General features: G+C 38.4%; 1 protein-coding gene across 1 annotated transcript; it reads right to left on the bottom strand.

The window, feature by feature from the left end:
• Positions 1–872: 872 nt before the first annotated feature.
• LOC112785986 (uncharacterized) lies at positions 873–1676 on the bottom strand. The gene has a single exon (XM_025829407.1). It carries the CDS (start codon positions 1674–1676, stop codon positions 873–875), a length of 804 nt encoding a protein of 267 aa, XP_025685192.1.
• Positions 1677–23211: the final 21535 nt, after the last annotated feature.

Raw genomic sequence — 23211 nt, 5'->3', positions numbered from 1 at the left:
GAAAATATAGAAAGCATACACCTTTGGAAAGTTGCAGGGGCATTGCACAGCCCAAAGGGCATCCTTTTGTTAGCAAAGACTCTAAATGGGCAGGTGAAGGAAGTCTTTTCTTGATCCTTGGTATCCACCACTATTTGATTGTATCCAGAGTACCCGTCCAGGAAGCAATAGTATGCATGGCCAGCCAATCTTTCCAGCATCTGGTCGATGAATTGGAGAGGAAAATGATCTTTCCTTGTAGCATCATTCAATCTTCTGTAATCTACGTACATCCTCCACCCAGTCACTGTCCTGGTGGGAATTAACTCATTATTCTCGTTGAAAATGACTATCATTCCTCCTTTCTTTGCCACAACGTGAACCGGACTCACCCATGAGCTGTCAGATATTGAAAAGATTATCCCAGCATTCCATAGCTTCATCACTTCTTTTTGAACCACCTCCTTCATAGTTGGGTTAAGCCTTCTTTGGGGTTAAACTACAGGCTTGAATCTTCCTCCAATAGAATTTTCTACATACAGATGGGAGGGCTTATGCCTTTGATATCATCAATCGTCCAACCCAAGGCTGTCTTGTGAGCTTTCAACACTTCAATCAACTTTGTTTCTTCTTCTATGTTCAGAGAAGAATTTATGATCACTGGCAAGGCCTCTGCTTCCCCAAGAAATACATATTTGAGATGAGGGGGGAGAGGCTTTAACTCTTGTTTTGGCTTCTCCTCTGTCTTGCCTTCAGAGGAGATTTCTACCACTTCCTCTTCTATAAAATCTTGTTCCACTTCTGTTTCCACTTCTTGTTCCTCCTGGTTGTTAGTCTCAAGTAACCCTCTCTCTACTTTTTCCACCATCTCCACTCTCATATGCTTTTCTTTCTCATGGGATATTGCATGGCTTAAAGACATTGATAATCATCTTTTCATCATGCACTCTGAGTGTTATCTCACCTTTCTCTACATCAATTATAGCCCTTGCAGTGGCTAGAAAGGGCCTCCCCAAAATGATTAAGTTGTGTCCTTCTTCCTCTATGTCTAAAATGACAAAGTCTGCAGGAAATATGAATTCTTCTACTTTTACTAACAAATTCTCCACAACTCTATTAGGTATTTTGAGCGATCTGTCAGCCATTTGAAGTGACATTCTAGTTGGCCTGAGTTCCTCTATTGCAAGCTGCTTCATTAATGAGAGAGGCGTCATGTTGATGCTGGCTCCTAGATCACAGAGGGCTTTGTCCAATGGTCTGTTGCCTATAGTGCAAGATATGATGAAGCTTCTTGGATCTTTTAGCTTTGGTGGAAGACCTCTTTGGATGACAGCACTGCATTCCTGGGTCAAGATTACCATTTTTTTCTTATTCCAGCTCCTTTTCTTATTGATGAGCTCTTTGAAGAATTGTGTATATAGAGGCATTTGTTCTAGAGCTTTAGCAAGTGAAATGTTGATCTCCAGTTTCTTAAAAACTTCTAGGAACTTTGGGAACTGTTGGTCTTTAAGCTCTCTGTTGAACCTTTGAGGATATAGAATAGAGGGAGTGTATGGCTTCTCCTCTTTCTTGGAAGCTTGTAGAGGCTCCTCTATACTTTGCTTATCCTCCTTTGAAGATTGTGGCTGTTCCTTTTTTTCCTTGAGTTTCTCTTGGTCTTGCTTGTCTTTTTCCTCTACTTGCTTCTTGCTGCCCATATCATTCTCAACTGGCCTCTTGAAGATTTCTTTTTCATTTACCAAAGTTCTTCCACTCCTTAATTGGATAGCTTTGCATTCTTCCTTGGGGTTAAGAATGGTGTCACTTGGCAGTGCATTGGTTGGTTTTTCAGCCACTGTTTGCTTGCATAATTAGCCAATTTGCTTATCCAGATTTCATAATGATGCTTCATGGTTTTTGCTGGCCAATTGTTGATGCTTGATCATATTTTCCATCATTATCTCCAAGTTGGATATCCCTTGAGATTCTTGGGGTGATTGTGGTTGGTTATGGGGTTTTGAGGGTGGATGATAGTTATTTTGGTTAGTGGATGCGTTGTTGGGTGGATAGTAGTTGGGTTGGAGTTGATTGTTTTGTGGTTTTCTGTATTGGTTTTGGTTAGTGTTTTGATGGTTTTGATGGTTTGTGTTTTTGAAATTATTTTGGTTTGAGTTTCTTTGCCAAGGCTGCTGGTTTTGGTTCTCTCCCCATTTCAGATTAGGGTGGTTTCTCCAGGATGAGTTATAAGTGTCTCCATGAAAGTCATTTGATCCAGAACCTTAATTGTGCATGTACTACACTTGTTCAGGTTGCTACTTGGTGCGTGGAAATCGTGACGGTTCATTCCTTTGTAACGGCGCTAAAAACTTAATACGCACGTTCATAATCTTAGTTTTTTGTCACAACTTCGCACAACTAACCAGCAAGTGCACTGGGTCGTCCAAGTAATAAACCTTACGTGAGTAAGGGTCGATCCCACGGAGATTGTCGGCTTGAAGCAAGCTATGGTCATCTTGCAAATCTCAGTCAGGCAGATTCATATGGTTATGGATATTTGATAATTAAAATATAATTAAAATATAAATAAAACGTAAATTAAAGATAGAGGTACTTATGTAATTCATTGGTGAGAGTTTTAGATAAGCGTATGAAGATGCTTGTTCCTCCTGAACCTCTACTTTCCTATTGTCTTCTTCCAATCACTCAAACTCATTTCTATGGCAAGCTGTATGTTAGGCGTCACCGTTGTCAATCGCTACATCCTGTCCTCTCAGTGAAAATGGTCCAATGCGCTGTCACTGCATGGCTAATCATCTATCGGATCTCGATCATACTGGAATAGGATCCATTGATCCTTTTGCGTCTGTCACTACACCCAGCACTCGCGAGTTTGAAGCTCGTCGCAGCCATCCCTTCCCAGATCCTACTCGGAATACCACAGACAAGGTTTAGACTTTTTGGATCTCAAGAATGGCCATCCATAGATTCTAACTTATACCACGAAGACTCTGATTAAGGAATCCCAGAGATATTCATTCAATCTAAGATAGAACAGAAGTGGTTGTCAGGCACGCGTTCATAGGTTGGGAATGATGATGACTGTCACGATCATTACATTCATATTAAAGTGCGAATGAATATCTTAGAATTAGAATAAGCTTGAATTGAATAGAAAAAGAATAGTACTTTGTATTAATTCATGAGGAACAACAGAGCTCCACACCTTAATCTATGGTGTGTAGAAACTCTACCGTTGAAAATACATAAGAACAAGGTCCAGGCATGGCCGAGTGGCCAGCCCTCATGAAGGTCTAAGATAGCATAAAACTGATCAAAGATGTTTAATACAATAGTAAAAGGTCCTATTTATATCAGACTAGTTACTAGGTTTACAGAAATGAGTAAATGATGCAGAAATCCACTTCTCGGGCCCACTTGGTGTGTGCTTGGGCTGAGCATTGAGCTTTACACGTGTTGAGGTTTCACTTGGAGTTGAACGCCAGTTTGTAACCTGTTTCTGGCATTTAACTCCAGTGTGCAACCTGTTTCTGGCGTTTAACTCCAGAATGCAACACGGAACTGGTGTTGAACGCCAGTTCGCGTCATCTAAACTCGGACAAAGTATGAACTATTATATATTGGTAGAAAGCCCTGGATGTCTACTTTCCAACGCAATTGAGAGCGCACCATTTGGAGTTCTATAGCTCCAGCAAATTCACTTTGAATGCAGGGAGGTCAGAATCCAGCAGCATTTGTAGTCCTTCTTCAGCCTCTGACTTTGATATTAGCTCAAGTCACTCAATTTCAGCCAGAAAATACCTGAAATCACAGAAAAACACACAAACTCATAGTAAAGTCCAGAAATGTTATTTTTTATTAAAAACTAATAAAAATGTACTAAAAACTAACTAGATTATACTAAAAATTATGTAAAAATAATGCCAAAAAGCGTATAAATTATCCGCTCATAACAACACCAAACTTAAATTGTTGCTTGTCCCGAAGCAACTAAAAATAAAATAGGATAAAAAGAAGAGAATATACTATGAATTCCAAAATATCAATGAAACTTAGCTCCAATCAGATGAGCGGGACTAGTAGCTTTTTGCCTCTTGAATAGTTTTGGTATCTCACTTTATCCATTGAAGTTCAGAATGATTGGCATCTATAGGAACTTAGAATTCAAATAGTGTTATTGATTCTCCTAGTTCAGTATGTTGATTCTTGAACACAGCTACTTTATGAGTCTTGGTCGTGGCTCTAAGCACTTTGTTTTCCAGTATTACCACCGGATACATAAATGCCACAGACACATAACTGGTTGAACCTTTTCAGATTGTGACTCAGCTTTGCTAAAGTCCCGAATTAGAGGTGTCCAGGGTTCTTAAGCACACTCTTCTTTTGCTTTGGACCTCGACTTTAACTGCTCAGTCTCAAGTTTTCACTTGACACCTTCACGCCACAAGCACATGGTTAGGGACAGCTTGGTTTAGCCGCTTAAGCCATGATTTTATTCCTTTAGGCCCTCCTATCCACTGATGGTCAAAGCCTTAGATCCTTTTTATTACCCTTGCCTTTTGGTTTTAAGGGCTATTGGCTTTTTGCTCTTGCCTTTTGGTTTAAAGAGCTTTTGGCTTTTTCTGCTTGCTTTTTCTTTCTCTTTCTCTTCTTTTTTTTTTCGCCATTTTTCTTTTTTTCTCTTTTTTTTTCTGCAAGCTTTTGTATTCACTGTTTTTTCTTGCTTCAAGAATCAATTTTATGATTTTTCAGATTATCAACAACATTTCTCCTTTTTCATCATTCTTTCAGGAGCCAACATATTTAACATTCATAAACCACAATATCAAAAGACATATGCACTGTTCAAGCATTCATTTGGAAAACAAAAAGTATTGTCACCACATCCAAATAATTAAACTAGTTTCAAGGATGAATTCGAAACCATGTACTTCTTGTTCTTTTGTAATTAAAACATTTTTCATTTAAGAGAGGTGATGGATTCATAGGACATTCATAGCTTTAAGACATAGACCCTTAAACACTAGTGATCATGTAATAAGACACAAACATAAATAAACATAAAGCATAATAAACGAAAAACAGAGAAATAAGAACAAGGAGATTAAGGAAAGAGTCCACCTTAGTGAGGGTGGCGTCTTCCTCTTCTTAAAGAACCAATGGTGCTTTTGAGCTCCTCTATGTCTCTTCCTTGCCTTTGTTGCTCCTCCCTCATAGCTCTTTAATCTTCTCTAATCTCATGAAGGATGATGGAGTGCTCTTGGTGTTCCACCCTTAGTTGTCTCATGTTGGAACTTAATTCTCCTAGGGAGGTATTGATTTGCTCCCAATAGTTTTGTGGAGGAAGGTGCATCCCTTGAGACATCTCAGGGATTTCATGGTGGGGAATTTCCTCATGCTCTTGTTGAGGTCCATGATATCTTATTTGCTCCATCCTTTTCTTAGTGATGGGCTTGTCCTCTTCAATGAGGATGTCTTCCTCTATGTCAATTCCAACCGAATTGCAGAGGTGGCATATGAGGTGAGGAAAGGCTATCCTTGCCCAAGTGGAGGACTTGTCAGCCACCTTGTAAAGTTCTTGAGGTATAATCTCATGAACTTCCACCTCCTCTCCAATCATGATACTATGGATCATGATTGCCCGGTCTATAGTAACTTCAGACCGGTTACTAGTAGGAATGATTGAGCGTTGAATGAACTCTAGCCATCCCCTAGCCACTGGTTTGAGGTCATGCCTTCTTAATTGAACCGGCTTGCCTCTTGAGTCAATTTTTAATTGAGCTCCTTCCTCACATATGTCTATGAGGACTTGGTCCAACCTTTGATCAAAGTTGACCCTTCTTCTGTAGGGGCGTGCATTTTCTTCCATCATTGGCAAGTTGAACGCCAGCCTTACATTTTCCGGACTGAAATCTAAGTATTTCCCCCGAACCATGGTAAGCCAATGCTTTGGATTTGGGTTCACACTTTGATCATGGTTCCTAGTGATCCATGCGTTTGCATAGAACTCTTGGACCATTAAGATCCCGACTTGTTGAATAGGGTTGGTGAAAACTTCCCAACCTCTTCTTCGGATCTCATGTCGGATCTCCGGATACTCATTCTTTTTGAGCTTGAAAGGAACCTCAGGGATTACTTTCTTCTTAGCCACAACTTCATAGAAGTGGTCTTGATGGACCTTTGAGATGAATCTCTCCATCTCTCATCTCAGAAGTGGAAGCAATTGCCTTCCCTTTCCTCTTTCTAGAGGTTTCTCTGGCCTTAGGTGCCATAAATGGTTATAGAAAAACAAAAAGCTATGCTTTTACCACATCAAACTTAAAATGTTTGCTCGTCCCCGAGCATAAGAAGAAAGAAAGAAGGAAAAGAAGAAAGAGAATGGAGGAGATGGAGGGAGAAGGTGTATTCGGCCAAGGGTAAGAAGAGAGGGTTGGGTTGTGTGAAAATGAAGAAGGAAAGAGGGGTTTATATAGGAGTGGGATGGGATTTAGGGTTCGGCCATTAGGGTTGGGTTTGGGAGGGAAAAGAGTTTAAATTTTGGAGGTAGGTGGGGTTTATGGGGAAGAGAGGATGGATGTAAGTGGTGAAGAGGTGATGGGAAAGAGTGATTGAGGTGATTGGTGAAGGGTATTTGGGGAAGAGAGTTATGAAAAGGTGTGAAGAGGAGAGAAGAAGATGTGGGGATCCTGTGAGGTCCACAGATCCTGAGGGATCCTGTGGGGTCAAGGACTTAACATCCCTGCTCCAATTAGGCGTGTAAAATGCCCTTGCTGTGCAATCCTGGTGTTTAACGCCAGATTGCTACTTGTTTCTGCCGTTAAATGCCCAAATGTAGCTTGTTTCTGGCGTTTAATGCCAGGCAGATGCTTGTTTCTGGCGTTAAACGCCAGCTTGGTGCTTGTTTCTGGCATTGAACGCTAGACAGATGCTTGTTTCTGGCGTTTAAATGCCAGACTGCTCTCCTCCAGGATGTGCTATTTTTAATGCTGTTTTTCATTCTATTTTTGATTTTTCAGTAGTTTTTATGACTCCACGTGATCATCAACCTAATAAAACACGAAATAACACAAGGAAAATAAAATAGATACAGTTAATTAACATTGGGTTGCCTCCCAATAAGCACTTCTTTAATGTCAATAGCTTGACAGTGAGCTCTCATGGAGCCTCACAGATGTTCAGAGCATTGTTGGGACCTCCCAACACCAAACTTAGTGTTTGACTGTGGGGGTTTAACACCAAACTTAGAGTTTGGTTGTGGCCTTCCAACACCAAACTTAGAGTTTGACTGTGGAGGCTTTGGTTGACTCTTCAGTGAGAGAAGCTTTTCATGCTTCCTCTCCATGGTTACAGAAGGAGATCCTTGAGTTTTAAACACAAGGTTGTCCTCATTCAGTTGAAGGACTAGTTCTCCTCTGTCCACATCAATCACAGCTCTTGCTGTTGCTAGGAAGGGTCTTCCAAGGATGATGGATTCATCCTCTTCCTTCCCAGTGTCTAGGATTATGAAATCAGTAGGGATGTAAAGGCCTTCAACCTTTACTAACACGTCCTCTACTTATCCATAAGCCTGTTTTCTTGAGTTTTTTGCCATCTCTAATGAGATTCTGGCAACTTGCACCTCAAAGATCCTAAGTTTCTCCATTACAGAGAGTGTCATTAAGTTTATTCCTGACCCCAGGTCATATAGAGCCTTCTCAAAGGTTATGGTGCCTATGGTACAGGGTATTAAGAATTTGCTAGGATCCTGTTTCTTTTGAGGTAATTTTTGCCTATTCAATGCATTCAGTTCATTGTTGAGCAAGGGAGATTCATCTTCCCAAGTCTCATTACCAAATAATTTGGCATTCAGCTTCATGATTGCACTAAGGTACTTAGCAACTTGCTCTTCAGTAATGTCTTCATCCTCTTCAGAGGAAGAATACTTATTAGAGCTCATGAAGGGCAGAAAGAGGTTCAATGGAATCTCTATGGTCTCTAGATGAGCCTCAGATTCTTTTGGTTCCTCAAAGAAAAACTCCTTATTGGTCACTGAGTGTCCCAGGAGATCTTCCTCACTAGGATTCACGTCCTCCTCCTCCTCTTTGGGTTCAGCCATGATTGTTAAATCAATGGCCTTGCACTCTCTCTTTGGATTTTCTTCTGTATTGCTTGGGAGAGTACTAGGAGGAGTTTCAGTGACTCTTTTACTCAGCTGGCCCACTTGTGCCTCCAAATTTCTAATGGAGGACCTTGTTTCATTCATGAAACTTACAGTGGCCTAAGATAGATCAGAGACTATATTTGCTAAGCTAGATGGATTCTGCTCAGAATTCTCTATCAGTTGCTGAGTGGATGATGGAAAAGGCTTGCCATTGCTAAACCTATTTCTTCTACCATTATTAAAGCCTTGTTGAGGCTTTTGTTGATCCTTCCATGTGAAATTTGGATCATTTCTCCATGAGGGATTATAGGTGTTTCCATAGGGTTCACCCATGTAATTCACCTCTGCTATTGTAGGGTTCTCAAGATCATAAGCTTCTTCTTCAGAAGATGCCTCTTTAGTACTGTTGGATGATTCCTTCAATCTATTCAGACTCTAAGAGATCATATTGACTTGTTGAGTCAATATTTTATTCTGAGCCAATATGGCATTCAGAGTATCAATTTCAAGAACTCCCTTCCTCTGAGGTGTCCTATTACTCACAGGATTCCTTTCAAAAGTGTACATGAACTGGTTATTTACAACCATGTCAATGAGTTGTTGAGCTTCTGCAGGCATTTTCTTTAGGTGAATGGATCTACCTGCAGAATGGTCCAATAATATCTTTGATAATTCAGACAGACCATCATAGAATATATCCAGGATGGTCCATTCTGAAATCATGTCAGAAGGAAACTTTTTGGTCAGTTCCTTGTATCTCTCCTAAGATTCATAGAGGGATTCACCTTCCTTCTGTCTGAAGGTTTGAACATCCACTCCAAGCTTGCTAAGCTTTTGAGGAGGAAAGAACTTAGCTAAGAAAGCCGTGACCAGCTTATCCCAAGAGTTCAGGCTGTCTTTAGGTTGAGAGTCCAACCATATTCTAGCTCTGTCTCTTATAGCAAACGGGAAAAGCATAAGCCTGTAGACCTCGGGGTCAACCCCATTGGTCTTAACAGTATCACAGATCTGCAAGAATTCAGTTAAAAACTGAAAGGGATCTTCGGATGGAAGTCCATAAAACTTGCAATTCTGTTGCATCAGAGAAACTAATTGAGGTTTCAGCTCAAAATTGTTTGCTCCAATGGCAGGGATTGAGATGCTTCTTCCATGTAAATTGGAATTAGGTGCAGTAAAGTCACCAAGCATCTTCTTTGCATTGTTATTATTTTCGGCCATGTCTCCTTCTTTTTTGAAAATTTCTATCAGATTTTCTCCAGAGAGTTGTGCTTTAGCTTCCCTTAGCTTCCTCTTCAGAGTCCTTTCAGGTTTAGGGTCAGCTTCAACAAGAATGTTCTTATCCTTGTTCCTGCTCATATGAAAAAGAAGAAAACAGAAAAGAAGAGGAATCCTCTATGTCACAGTATAGAGATTCCTTATGTAAGTATAAGAAGAGAATAATGGAGGAAGGAAAAGATAAGAATCTAAACACAAGGGAGAGGAATGAGTTCGAATTCTTGGGTGAAAGAGGGGTGTTAGTAGATGAATAAATAATTAGAAAGAGATGAGAAGAAGAGAAATTCAAAACTTAAATAAATTAAAATAAAAGTATTTTGTTTTTAAATTGAATTTAAAATAAAAAATAAAAATTAAAGTTCAAAAATTAAGAAAGGAAAATTGAATCAAATTAAATTAAATTAAAAATAATTAGTTAATTTAAAAAGAAATTTTGAAAAAGAGGGAAGGGATTTTCAAAAATTAGAGAGAGAGAGTTAGTTAGGTAGTTTTGAAAAAGATAAGAATCAAACAAAAAGTTAAGTGGTTGATTGAAAAAGATTTGAAAATCAATTTTTGAAAAGATAAGAAGTTAGAAAAGAAGTTGGAAAAGATTTTGAAAAAGACATGATTGACATTTATTTTGAAAAAAATTTGAAAAAGAAATTTAAAAAGATTTGATTTTTGAAATCAAAGTTGATTACTTGACTAACAAGAAACTAAAAAGGTATTATTCTAGAGTTTAAAGATTGCACATTTCTTACTAGGCAAGTAACAAACATAAAAATTTTGAATCAATCACATTAATTGTTAGCATTAATTTCAAAAATATGAAATAAAAATAAGAAAAAGATGTTGAAAATCAATTTGAAATTTTCGAAAATCATAAAAGAAAAATGAAAAAGATGTGATGAGGGGATAATTTATACTCTTTTTGGCATTATTTTTACATAGTTTTTAGTATGATCTAGTTAGTTTTTAGTATATTTTTATTAGTTTTTAATAAAAAATCACATTTCTGGACTTTACTATGAGTTTTTGTGTTTTTCTGTGATTTCAGGTATTTTCTGGCTGAAATTGAGGGACTTGAGCAAAAATCAGATTTAGAGGTTGAAGAAGGACTGCAGATGCTGCTGGATTCTGACCTCCCTGCTCTCAAAGTAGATTTCCTGGAGCTACAGAACTCCAAATTGCGCGCTCTCAATTGAGTTAGAAATTAGACATCCAGGGCTTTCCAGCAACATATAATAGTCTATACTTTGTCCTAGTTTATACGACGTAAACTAGTGTTCAACTCTAGTTCCATGTTGCATTCTGGAGTTAAACGCCAGAAACAGGTTGCAAACTGGAATTAAACACCAGAAACAGGTTACAAACTGGTGTTCAACTCCAAGAGAAGCCTCTACACGTGTAAAGCTCAATGCTCAGCCCAAGCACACACCAAGTGGGCCCCAGAAGTGGATTTCTGCATCATTTACTCATTTCTGTAAACCTTAGTAACTAGTCTGATATAAATAGGACCTTTTACTATTGTATTAGACATCTTTGATCAGTTTTATGCTATCTTAGACCTTCATGAGGGCTGGCCACTCGACCATGCCTTGACCTTGTTCTTATGTATTTTCAATGGTAGAGTTTCTACACACCATAGATTAAGGTGTGGAGCTCTGCTGTTCCTCATGAATTAATACAAAGTACTATTGTTTTTCTATTCAATTCAAGCTTATTCCAATTCTAAGATATTCATTCGCACTTCAATATGAATGTAATGATCGTGACAGTCATCATCATTCCCAACCTATGAACGCGTGCCTGACAACCACTTCTGTTCTACCTTAGATTGAATGAATATCTCTGGGATTCCTTAATCAGAGTCTTCGTGGTATAAGTTAGAATCCATGGACGGCCATTCTTGAGATCCGAAAAGTCTAAACCTTGTCTGTGGTATTCCGAGTAGGATCTGGGAAGGGATGGCTGCGACGAGCTTCAAACTCGCGAGTGCTGGAAGTAGTGACAGACGCAAAAGGATCAATGGATCCTATTCCAGTATGATCGAGAACCGATAGATGATTAGCCATGCAGTGACAGTGCATTGGACCATTTTCACTGAGAGGACAGGATGTAGCCATTGACAAAGGTGATGCCTAACATACAGCTTGCCATAGAAAGGAGTATGAATTATTCGAAGAAGACAATAGGAAAGCAGAGGTTCAGGAGGGACAAGCATCTTCATACGCTTATCTGAAACTCTCACCAATGAATTACATAAGTACCTCTATCTTTAATTTACGTTTTATTTATATTTTAATTATATTTTAATTATCAAATATCCATAACCATATGAATCTGCCTGACTGAGATTTGCAAGATGACCATAGCTTACTTCAAGCCGACAATCTCCGTGGGATCGACCCTTACTCACGTAAGGTTTATTACTTGGATGACCCAGTGCACTTGCTGGTTAGTTGTGAGAAGTTGTGACAAAGAACTAAGATTATGAACGTGCGTATTAAGTTTTTAGCGCCGTTACCAAGGAATGAACCGTCACGATTTCCGCGCACCAAGTTTTTGGCGCCGTTGCCGGGGATTGTTCGAGTTTGGACAACTGATGGTTCATCTTGTTGCTCAGATTAGGTAATTTTATTTTAATTTTAAGCTTTTTGTTTTTGTTAATTTTATTTTCGAAAAATAATACAAAGCAAAAAAAAAATTTAATAAAATCATAAAACCAAAAATAATTTTGTGTTTCTTGTTTGAGTCTTGTATCAATTTTTAAGTTTGGTGTCAATTGCATGCTTTTATAATTTTCTTGCATTTTTCAAAAATTCATCATGCTTTCTTCATGATCTTCAAGTTGTTCTTGATAAATCCTCTTGTTTGATCTTCATGATTTCTTGTTTTGTGTCTTTTCTTGTTTTCCATATACATTTTTGAACTGTTAGTGTCTAAAGTTTGAAAATTTCTAAGTTTGGTGTCTTACATATTTTTCTTTTCTTAAAAATTTTCAAAAATAAGTTCTTGGTGTTCATCTTGACATTCAAAGTGTTCTTGGTGTTCATCTTGACATTCATAGTGTCCTTGCATCCATCATGTGTTTCGATCTAAAATTTCCATGCATTGTGTCTTTTTTTGTGTTTTTCTCTCTCATCATTAAAAATTCAAAAATAAAAAAAAATCTTTCCCTTATTTCACTCATAATTTTCAAAAATTTGAGTTGACTTTTTGAAAACTTTTTAAAATTTAGTTGTTTCTTATGAGTCAAATCAAATTTTCAATTTAAAAATTCTATCTTTTTCAAATATTTTTCAAAAATCAAATCTTTTTCGTTTTTCTTTTATGATTTTCGAAAATTTTAAATTGATTTTCAACATCTTTTTCTTATTTTTATTTCATATTTTCGAAATTAATGCTAACAATTAATGTGATTGATTCAAAATTTTTAAGTTTGTTACTTGCCTAGTAAGAAAGGTGCAATCTTTAAACTCTAGAATAATACCTTTTTAGTTTCTTGTTAGTCAAGTAATCAACTTTGATTTCAAAAATCAAATCTTTTTAAATTTCTTTTTCAAATCTTTTTCAAAATAAATGTCAATCACATTTTTTTCAAAATCAATTTCAAAATCTTTTCAAACTTCTTTTCTAACTTCTTATCTTTTCAAAAATTGATTTTCAAATCTTTTTCAATCAACCACTTAACTTTTTGTTTGATTCTTATCATTTTCAAAACTACCTAACTAACTCTCTCTCTCTAATTTTCGAAAATCCCTTCCCTCTTTTTCAAAATTCCTTTTTAAATTAACTTATTGGTTTTAATTTAATTTAATTTGATTCAATTTTCCTTTCTTAATTTTCGAACTTTAATTTTTATTTTTTATTTTAAATTCAATTTAAAAACAAAAATACTTTTATTTTAATTTATTTAATTTTCGAATTTATCTTCTCCTCATCTCTTTCTAATTATTTATTCATCTACTAACACCTCTCTTTCACCCAAGAATTCGAACTCATTCCTCTCCCTTGTGTTTAGATTCTTATCTTTTCCTTTCTCCATTATTCTCTTCTTATACTTACATAAGGAATCTCTATACTGTGATATAGAGGATTCCTCTTCTTTTCTATTTTCTTCTAAAAAAGTATGGTGCGCGGAAATCGTGACGGTTCATTCCTTGCTAACAGCGCTAAAAACTTAATACGCACGTTCATAATCTTAGTTCTTTGTCACAACTTCGCACAACTAACCAGCAAATGCACTGGGTTGTCCAAGTAATAAACCCTACGTGAGTAAGGGTCGATCCCACGGAGATTGTTGGCTTGAAGCAAGCTATGGTCATCTTGCAAATCTCAGTCAGGCAAATTCATATGGTTATGGATATTTGATAATTAAAATATAATTAAGATCTAAATAAAACGTAAATTAAAGATAGATGTACTTATGTAATTCATTAGTCAGAGTTTCAGATAAGCGTATGAAGATGCTTGTTCCTCCTGAACCTCTGCTTTCCTATTGTCTTATTCGAATCATTCATACTCCTTTCTACGGCAAGCTGTATGTTAGGCGTCACCGTTGTCAATGGCTACATCCTCTCCTCTCAGTGAAAATGGTCCAATGCGCTGTCACTGCATGGCTAATCATCTGTCGATTCTCGATCATACTGGAATAGGATCCATTGATCCTTTTGCGTCTGTCACTACGCCCAGCACTCGCGAGTTTGAAGCTCGTCGCAGCCATCCCTTCCCAAATCCTACTTGGAATACCACAGACAAGGTTTCGACTTTCCGGATCTCAAGAATGGCTGTCCATGGATTCTAACTTGTACCATGAAGACTCTGATTAAGGAATCGCAGAGATATTCATTCAATCTAAGGTAGAACAGAAGTGGTTGTCAGGCACGCGTTCATAGGTTGGGAATGATGATGAATGTCACGATCATTACATTCATATTGAAGTGCGAATGAATATCATAGAATCGGAATAAGCTTGAAAATACATAAGAACAAGGTCCAGGAATGGCCGAGTGGCCAGCCCTCATAAAGGTCTCAGATAGCATAAAACTGATCAAAGATGTCTAATACAACAGTAAAAGGTCCTATTTATATCAGACTAGTTACTAGGGTTTACAGAAATTAGTAAATGAAGCAGAAATCCACTTCTGGGGCTCACTTGGTGTGTGCTTGGGCTGAGCATTGAGCTTTACACGTGTAGAGGCTTCTCTTGGAGTTGAACGCCAGTTTGTAACTTGTTTCCGGCGTTTAACTCCAGTTTGCAACCTGTTTCTGGCGTTTAACTCCATAATGCAACATGGAACTGGCGTTGAACGCCAGTTTGCGTCGTCTAAACTCGGGCAAAGTATGGACTATTATATATTGATGGAAAGCCCTGGATGGCTACTTTCCAACGCAATTGAGAGCGCTGTATTTGGAGTTCTGTAGCTCCAGAAAATCTACTTTGAGTGCAGGGAGGTCAGAATCCAGCAGCATCTGCAGTCCTTCCTCAGCCTCTGAATCTGAGTTTTGCTCAAGTACCTCAATTTCAGCCAGAAAATACCTGAAATCACAGAAAAACACGCAAACTCATAGTAAAGTCCAGAAATGTGATTTTTTATTAAAAACTAATAAAAATATACTAAAAACTAACTAGATCATACTAAAAACTATGTAAAAAAAATGCCAAAAAGCGTATAAATTATCCGCTCATCACAACACCAAACTTAAATTGTTGCTTGTCCCTAAGCAACTAAAAATCAAATAGGATAAAAATAAGAGAATATACTATGAATTCCAAAATATCAATGAAACTTAGCTCCAATTAGATGAGCGGGACTAGTAGCTTTTTGCCTCTTGAATAGTTTTGGCATCTCACTTTATCCATTGAAGTTCAGAATGATTGGCATCTATAGGAACTTAGAATTCAGATAGTGTTATTGATTCTCCTAGTTCAGTATGTTGATTCTTGAACACAGCTACTTTATGAGTCTTGGCCGTGGCCCTAAGCACTTTGTTTTCCAGTATTACCACCGGATAGATAAATGCCACAGACACATAACTGGGTGAACCTTTTCAGATTGTGACTCAGCTTTGCTAAAGTCTCGAACTAGAGGTGTCCAGGGTTCTTAAGCACACTCTTCTTTTGCTTTGGACCTCGACTTTAACAGCTCAGTCTCAAGTTTTCACTTGACACCTTCACGCCATAAGCACATGGTTAGGGATAGCTTGGTTTAGCCGCTTAAGCCAAGATTTTTTTCCTTTAAGCCTTCCTATCCACTGATGCTCAAAGCCTTGGATCCTTTTTATTACCCTTGCCTTTTGGTTTTAAGGGCTATTGGCTTTTTGCTCTTGCCTTTTGGTTTAAAGAGCTTTTGGCTTTTTCTGCTTGCTTTTTCTTTTTCTTTCTCTTCTTTTTTTTTGCCATTTTTTTTCTCTTTTTTTTTTCTTCAAGCTTTTGTATTCACTGCTTTTTCTTGCTTCAAGAATCAATTTTATGATTTTTCAGATTATCAACAACATTTCTCCTTTTTCATCATTCTTTCAAGAGCCAACATATTTAACATTCAGAAACCACAATATCAAAAGACATATGCACTGTTCAAGCATTCATTCAGAAAAAAAAAAGTATTGTCACCACAACAAAATAATTAAACTAGTTTCAAGGATGAATTCGAAACCATGTACTTCTTGTTCTTTTGTAATTAAGACATTTTTCATTTAAGAGAGGTGATGGATTCATAGGACATTCATAGCTTTAAGACATAGACACTTAAACACTAGTGATCATGTAATAAGACACAAACATAAATAAACATAAAGCATAATAAAAGAAAAACAGAGAAATAAGAACAAGGAGATTAAGGAAAGAGTCCACCTTAGTGAGGATGGTGTCTTTCTCTTCTTGAAGAACCAATGGTGTTTTTGAGCTCCTCTGTGTCTCTTCCTTGCCTTTGTTGCTCCTCCCTCATAGCTCTTTGATATTCTCTAATCTCATGAAGGATGATGGAGTGCTCTTGGTGTTCCACCCTTAGTTGTCCCATGTTGGAACTTAATTCTCCTAGGGAGGTGTTGATTTGCTCCCAATAGTTTTGTGGAGGAAGGTGCATCCCTTGAGGCATCTCAGGGATTTCATGGTGGGGAATTTCCTCATGCTCTTGTTGAGGTCCATGATCTCTTATTTGCTCCATCCTTTTCTTAGTGATGGGCTTGTCCTCTTCAATGAGGATGTCTCCCTCTATGTCAATTCCAGCCGAATTGCAGAGGTGGCATATGAGGTGAGGAAAGGCTATCCTTGCCCAAGTGGAGGACTTGTCAGCCACCTTGTAAACACTACAAGAAAAATACCCATTCAGCCACACTTCTTTTAAGCTACATTTGAAAAGCGTAGCCTATTCATAGAATAGGCTACGCTTTTCTCCGTGTTGCCTTTTTATATGAGAAAAGGATACACAATTGTGGTATCATTTAAAAAGTGTAGCCTTAGATATTTTAGAAATCACTTATAAAACGTAGCCTTATCTAAATATCTATAAATACACTTTTCTCATCTAAGGGAACGCTTGTAAAGAGTAGCTTATTTTTTCTGTTTCGGGTGCGCTTTTAAAATGTCTCCTAATATGGGAATCCTCAATAAACACTTAGTAAAAAAATTTGTTGGCCCTCCCCCTCACTCACGCAGCAGTGCAGCACACACTCTTATCCTCACTCAACATACACAAACACGAAAGAGAGAAGAAATCAGAGAGGAGAAGGGAAGGAAGGAAAGAGAGGACGACGCTGTCTAGGACTCCGCCGCCGTCGCCGTCGTCGTCGAGCACCAGTGAGAGAGAGAGCTCGAGGATGAGAAGAAACGCGATGGAGGAGAGAAAAAGGAGGTGCTCCGTCACCGCTGAAGCTCCACCACCACTGCTAGGGCTTGTTTAAGTCGCCGTTCTGCCACCGTCGGGCTTCTGTGCCCCCGCCGAGGAGCTCGAAGGGAGGAAGGAGGGATGTATCGCCGCCTTCGTGCTCTGTCGCGGCGCTGCCGTCGATTGGAGCTCGCCGCTGAGCTGCTGCACTGTCTCCAAGCCGTTGCGCCGCCGCTCATCTCTTCACTGTCACTGCTCAACACCATCGTCGTATCCTCTGTCACCAGGTAAGCATTCTCTATTCTATATCCTCTCTTTCTTGCTCATTCTCTAACTCGCTCTCACTTTGTAGTTCAAAGGTGTGTATGATTTTGATAGTGATGATGAACTGCAATGACTAATTGAGATACAGAAGGTATGTATCAATTTTCAATTGGTTCTGTGAATTTTTGGGGGTTTTGGGTTCTAATTTTAGGTTTTCTAATTTTGGGGGTTTCGCCTTCTGATTCTCAATTTGTTATGATTCCTTTCTGTGTTTGGCATAAACGGAAGCAATAGGTGCTGGAAATTTCATACGTGCGTGCTAAACTAGGAAAATCATTCTGTAGGAAAGTGTCGAGCTGCAGGAGATTTCATTGGGTTCATGCCCTCCTAGTGTGGGTCTTCAAGGGATGCGTTGGTCAACTATGTTTATCAGGTTTTACTTCCTTCACATTTCAATATTATAACCTGAAAAATAGTAGTTTTAGATATTTTATTAGGAATATTTGACATGATTAGGTTTTAATTCATGATATCCTTATATCATGAATTATTTTTCCACATGGTTTGAGCTAAAGTTGTTCCTGTGAATAATCCAAAGCTTTAGACTTTCCGAATCTCAAGAATGGCCGTCCATGGATTCTAACTTATACCACGAAGACTCTGATTAAGGAATCCCAGAGATATTCATTCAATCTAAGTTAGAACATAAGTGGTTGTCAGGCACGCGTTCATAGATTGGGAATGATGATGACTGTCACGATCATTACATTTATATTGAAGTGCAAATGAATATCTTAGAATAAGAATAAGCTTGAATTGAATAGAAAAACAATAGTACTTTGTATTAATTCATGAGAAACAGCAGAGCTCCACACCTTAATCTATGGTGTGTGGAAACTCTACCGTTGAAAATACATAAGAACAAGGTCCAGGAATGGCCGAGTGGCCAGCCCTCATGAAGGTCTAAGATAGCATAAAACTGATCAAAGATGTCTAATAAAATAGTAAAAGGTCCTATTTATATCAGACTAGTTACTAGGGTTTACAGAAATGAGTAAATGATGCAGAAATCCACTTCTGGGGCCCACTTGCTGTGTGCTTGGGCTGAGCATTGAGCTTTACACGTGTAGAGGCTTCTCTTGGAGTTGAACACCAATTTGTAACCTGTTTCTAGCGTTTAACTCTAGTTTGCAACCTGTTTCTGGCGTTTAACTCCAGAATGCAACATGGAACTGCCATTGAACGCCAGTTTATGTCGTCTAAACTCGGGCAAAGTATGGACTATTATATATTTCTGGAAAGCCCAGGATGTCTACTTTCCAACGCAATTGAGAGCGCACCATTTGGAGTTCTGTAGCTCCAGAAAATCCACTTTGAGTGCAGGGAGGTCAGAATCCAGCAGCATCTGCAGTCCTTCTTCAGCCTCTGAATCTGATATTTGCTCAAGTCCCTCAATTTCAGCCAGAAAATACCTGAAATCACAGAAAAACACACAAACTCATAGTAAAGTCCAAAAATGTGATTTTTTATTAAAAACTAATAAAAATATACTAAAAACTAACTAGATCATACTAAAAACTATGTAAAAATAATGCCAAAAAGCGTATAAATTATCCGCTCATCACTGCTCTTCATAGTTTTCCTCCTGCCGTCCCCACACCACAGGTGGTTAGTTAGTTGTGCTTACTGCTACAAGTTGTAATCCATCCATCCTCTTTGATATTGTTTCAATTTTCTGTTGGAGCTGCTGGTGCATGAGTTTATTCTGAGCTAATATGGTATCAACTCCTTCAAGCTCAAACACACCCTTCTCTGGAGCTGCTTGCCTTTCAGAGGAGTAGAAATACTCATTGTTGGCCACCATGTCTATGAGATCATGTGCCTTTTGAGCAGTCTTCATCATTTGTAAAGATCCTCCTGATGAATAATCCAAAGCTTTCCTTGAAGGTAAGGACAAGCCTTCATAGAAATTCTGCAACTCTACCCATTCACTGAACATTCCTTCTGGACACCTTCTGATTAGAGCTTTATACCTCTCCCAAGCTTTATATAATTATTCTCCTTCTTGCTGTCTGAAGGTTTGCACATCAGCTTTTAGCTTGATGACTCTTTGGGGTGGATAGAATTTGGCTAGAAATTTGCTAACCAAATCATCGCAGCTGGTAACGCTCTCTTTAGGGAAGGTTTCTAACCAATATGTGGCTTTGTCTCTCAGTAAAAATGGGAATAAAAGAAGCTTGTATATATCAGGGTGGATTCCATTGGTTTTGACAGTGTCACAGATTCTCAAAAACACAGAGAGGTGTTGGTTTGGATCTTCAGCAGCACTTCCTCCATATTGACAATTATTTTGAACCAGGATAATCAATTGAGGCTTGAGTTCGAAGTTGTTGGCAAGGACATTGGGAGTTAGGATGCTACTCCCACAATTTCTTGGGTTGGGGATAGTGTAGGAAGCTAAGACTCTTCTCAGAGGCTAGCCATTATTTTTGGCTACACCATCAGTGTCATTTGGGATGTTATCCTCCATCACTTGATCCTCTCCTTCTGATTCTGCTTCGCCTACAACTCCCTTTCCCCTTGCTTCTCTTCTTCTTTTCAAAAGTGTTCTCTCCAGTTCAGAATCAAAGGAGGTTGACTCACCTCTTCTTCCTTCTAACATATAAACAAAACCAGAAACGAAAATGAAACACTCTACTGCTAGAATGTGGTTACGATTAGCTTAAGCAAAAACTCAAACAGTTAGAATGCTAAACAAAAATAAAGAAAAAGTGCTTAATCTAGATTATCACCCTACTTAATCATTGTCAATCTAAATCAATCCCCAGCAACGGCACCAAAAACTTGATGAGGGAAAAACGATTCCACACAAAATTCACCGGCAAGTGTACCAGGTCACATCAAGTAGTAATAACTCACAAGAGTGAGGTCGATCCCATAGGGATTGATGGATTGAGCAATTTTAGTTAGGTGATGAATTTAGTTAAGTGAATGTTTGATGATTTGAGTGAAAATTGATTTACAGAAGCTAAATTGCAAGTGAATAAAAATGCAGAATGAAAATTTGCTGAATCATAAAGTGCAGAAGAAGTAAATTGCAGGAACTTAAAGAGCAAGAAAGTAAAAGAGCTGAAACTTAAATTGCAAGAAAGGTAAATGACTACAACTTAAAGTGCAAGAAACTTAAATTGCTGAATCTAAATTGCTGGGAAATATAAATTGCTTGAAGAGTAAAAGAATTTGGGTACTGGGATTCAGAATTGAACGAGAAAATGTAAATTGAAGTAAATCAGTGAACTATGAGATGCAGAGATTCAGATCTTGATCTCAATAGCAAAACAGAATTGGAAAATTGCTTGGAGAAAGAAACAGTAGAAAAACTTAACTCAATTATGAAATCCTAAGAGAAATTGACAATTGAAAAGGAGTAATGAGAACAGAAAGCAGATCTAGATCTCAATTACTCCCTTGACAACACAGAAAAGAAATTGAAGAAGAAATGAAAATAAAAACAGAAAAGGAAATTTAGATCCAACTTTCAATTCTTAGAAAAAAACCAAAAAGGAAAAGTAAAAGATGATCCTAAGATGAAGAATTCAGTAGAAGGCATATGGCTTTGTAGAGGATATCTTGGTAAAGGTGGAAGACCACTACATCCCTGCAAGCTTCATAGTCTTAGACATAGGAGAGGATGAGGATGATTCTATCATCCTTGGAAGACCCTTCCTAGCTACTGCAAATGCCATGATTAATGTGGCAAAGGCAGAAATGGTTTTCCAACTAGGAGAGAACTACATCTTGTTCAAGATGTCCAATCCCAACTCTCCCTCTAAGAAAAGAGACATAACTGTACAACACTTAGTGTTCCAACCCTCTCTTTCTGTGTAGATCTTTGCAGAGTCCCCAAACATCAATTCTGTGTTTGGTGTTGGAAAACCATTAACAAGCACTGAAAACAAAGGTACTCGAAAGAAAGTACCTAAAGGCTGGAGGGACAAGAAAGTCCCAACTGAAGGCCTCTCACCTGGCATCAGAGTTATCTTCACCGAGAAACCAGTCATACCACATACAGTGAGTCGTATCCTATCTCTAGAGCATGTGGAGCTCATTCATGAGAAGACAGGAAGAAAGTTCACTTTTAGGGGCAAAAATTTGAGCCCATACTCACCTTCGTAAGGAGCTAACCGTCAAGCTAATGACGTTAAAGAAGCGTTTGTTGGGAGGTAACCCAACCTTAATTAATTATTTCTATTTTCCTTTATTTTATTTTTATTTAATTTATATTTTTAGGTTCATGATCATGTGAAGCAGTCAGAAAAGAGATAGAAATGTTAAAGTAGTGAAAACAGAACACTCTGGATGGAGTGTTGTTGAAGTTGAAAGCCAGCCAGGGAGCAGACCCTGGGCATTCAAACGCCAATTCAGAGGGCAGGGCATCTGAATTCCCTAGCCTCTCAGGACCAATGGGTCCCACAGCATCTTTACCTACCCCACTTTATCCCTCTCTCTTTCACACTTCCCCGAACATTCTTTCCTATAAAACCTAGCCCAATCACATCCATATCACTTTCCCAAAACCATCATAAATCCTACCAACCCCCACCCACTTCAAAATCAAATTTCCCTCCCAATTCCCCAACCCATGGCCGAACCCAACCCTACCCACTTCCTATAAATACCCCTTCTTCTAACCCTTCATACACACACCTCTCACACATCCTAAAGCACCATTCGGCTGAGCCCTCTCTCTCCTTTTATTTTCTTCTTCTTCTATTCCATTCTTCTCTTTTCTTTATTTTTGCTCGAGGACAAGCAATGAGTTTAAGTTTGGTGTTGGAAAAGCGTTGCTTTTTGCTTTCTATTACCACTTGTGGCACCCAAGGTTGGAGAATCCTCTAGAAAGAGGAAAGGGAAGGCAGTAGCTGCCACTTTTGAATCTTAGGGGATGGAGAGATTCATCCCCAAAGTCCACCAAGACCACTTCTATGAAGTAGTGACAGAGAAAAAGGTGATCCCTGAGGTCCCTTTCAGGCTCAAGAAGAATAAGTATCCGGAAATCTGAAGAAAGATCCGGAGAAGAGGTTGGGAAGTCCTAACCAATCCCATTCAAGATGTTGGGATTTTAATGGTGCAAGAGTTCTATGCTAATGCATGGGTTAGTAAAAACCATGACACTAGTGTGAACACAAATCCAAAGAATTGGAGCACCATGGTCCGAGGGAGAATCTTAGATTTTAGCCCGAAAAGTGTGAGGTTGGTGTTCAACTTGCCTTTAATGCAAGGAGATCTACATCCTTACAATAGAAGAGTCAACTTTGATAAGAGACTGGATCAATTGCACTCAGACATTTGTGTGGATGGAGCACAGTGGAAAAGAGATTTCCAAGGCAGGCCCACTCAACTAAGAAAGACTGACCTCAAGCCCATAGCTAGAGGATGGTTGGAATTCATCTAATGCTCTATTATCCCTACTAGCAATCGGTCAAAAGTGACCATTGAAAGGGCCATTATGATCCATTGCATCATGATTGGGAGTGAGGTGGAAGTACATGAAGTGATCCCTTAAGAATTGTACAAGATAGTTGAGAAGCCTTTTGATAAACCCCAATTTTGTGGTTTATCTTATGCTTAATTTGGGGGATTTTATCACCTTTTCCCACATTTATTCAATGAAATAGCATGGTTTTGTAATTCTCCCTTGAATTGTGCTTAAGTATAAAAATATGCTTTTTAGGCCCTTAAATT

Source organism: Arachis hypogaea, chromosome 20, assembly GCF_003086295.3.
Source record: "Arachis hypogaea cultivar Tifrunner chromosome 20, arahy.Tifrunner.gnm2.J5K5, whole genome shotgun sequence".
NCBI classification, from domain to species: Eukaryota; Viridiplantae; Streptophyta; class Magnoliopsida; order Fabales; family Fabaceae; genus Arachis; species Arachis hypogaea.
Note: the sequence above shows the minus strand (reverse complement) of the source record. Positions and strands in the feature narration are given on the sequence as shown.